The sequence below is a fragment of the Grammomys surdaster genome, unplaced genomic scaffold (genome assembly GCF_004785775.1).
Source record: "Grammomys surdaster isolate TR1022 unplaced genomic scaffold, NIH_TR_1.0 125742, whole genome shotgun sequence".
Taxonomy (NCBI): domain Eukaryota; kingdom Metazoa; phylum Chordata; class Mammalia; order Rodentia; family Muridae; genus Grammomys; species Grammomys surdaster.
The window spans coordinates 797,301-797,977 of NW_021620574.1; the positions used below are offsets into that span (position 1 = coordinate 797,301).

The window sequence follows — 677 nt, forward strand, 5'->3', positions numbered from 1 at the left end:
CCGCGGACCCATCCACCTGCTGCTTCACAATGCAATGCTCCCCGATCCCCTGGGGTGACAGAAGTGTGTGGGAGAAGCAGAGGAGGCCAAAGCGCATGTCTTGCCCCCGCTCACAGGTCCGCAGCATCCTGCGTCCTCAGCAGCATCCTCCTCCCAGGCCCTCCCCCTCCCCCGTGTGCGGATGGTACGCTCCGGTAAGCCTGGCCGGGTTGCAGTGGATGTTGCTAGAATCCACGCGGAGGAAAGAAGAGACGCAGGCAGGCTGCGGTGACCCAAGCGGCCACCCCCGCTTCAGGGACCCCTTCCTCGAGAGACGACATCATGACCCAGGGAAAGGTAGGGGCATGTCCCCGCCGTCTGCACCATCCTCCACTCTCTGGACCCCTACTTCCCTGCCATCCTGGGAAAGCTTTCTGAGCCACTTTAAGCATCCTCTCCTGGCTCCAGTGCAAAGGTCCTTGTGGTCTTTTGCTTATGTCAAGAGGACTAAACAGCCCGTTTCAAGGAATAGGCTTAGGACTTTTCCCAACCCGAAGGCTCTACTCCCCTCTTCCGTCTCCCACCCCTTGCTGTGGCATTACAGAACTTAGCCCCTTGGGCCCTGTTAGGAGGCAGACTGGGTGAAAAAGGGAGAGAGAGAGAGAGAGAGAGAGAGAGAGAGAGAGAGAGAGAGAGAG

At 59.1% G+C, this 677-nt stretch overlaps 1 protein-coding gene across 2 annotated transcripts in view; it reads left to right on the plus strand.

Annotated features, from left to right (window-relative positions):
- Window positions 1–254: 254 nt before the first annotated feature.
- The window catches only part of Faim2 (Fas apoptotic inhibitory molecule 2), a 28,191-nt gene continuing 27,768 nt past the window's right edge, over window positions 255–677 (plus strand). The window contains exon 1 of one of the 2 annotated variants that reach the window (XM_028788340.1): window positions 255–336. In XM_028788340.1, coding sequence (XP_028644173.1) covers window positions 322–336 — 15 coding nt within the window. In that variant the 5' untranslated portion in view covers window positions 255–321. The remainder of the gene's footprint in view (window positions 337–677) is intronic. The other variant, XM_028788341.1, reaches the window with a different exon arrangement.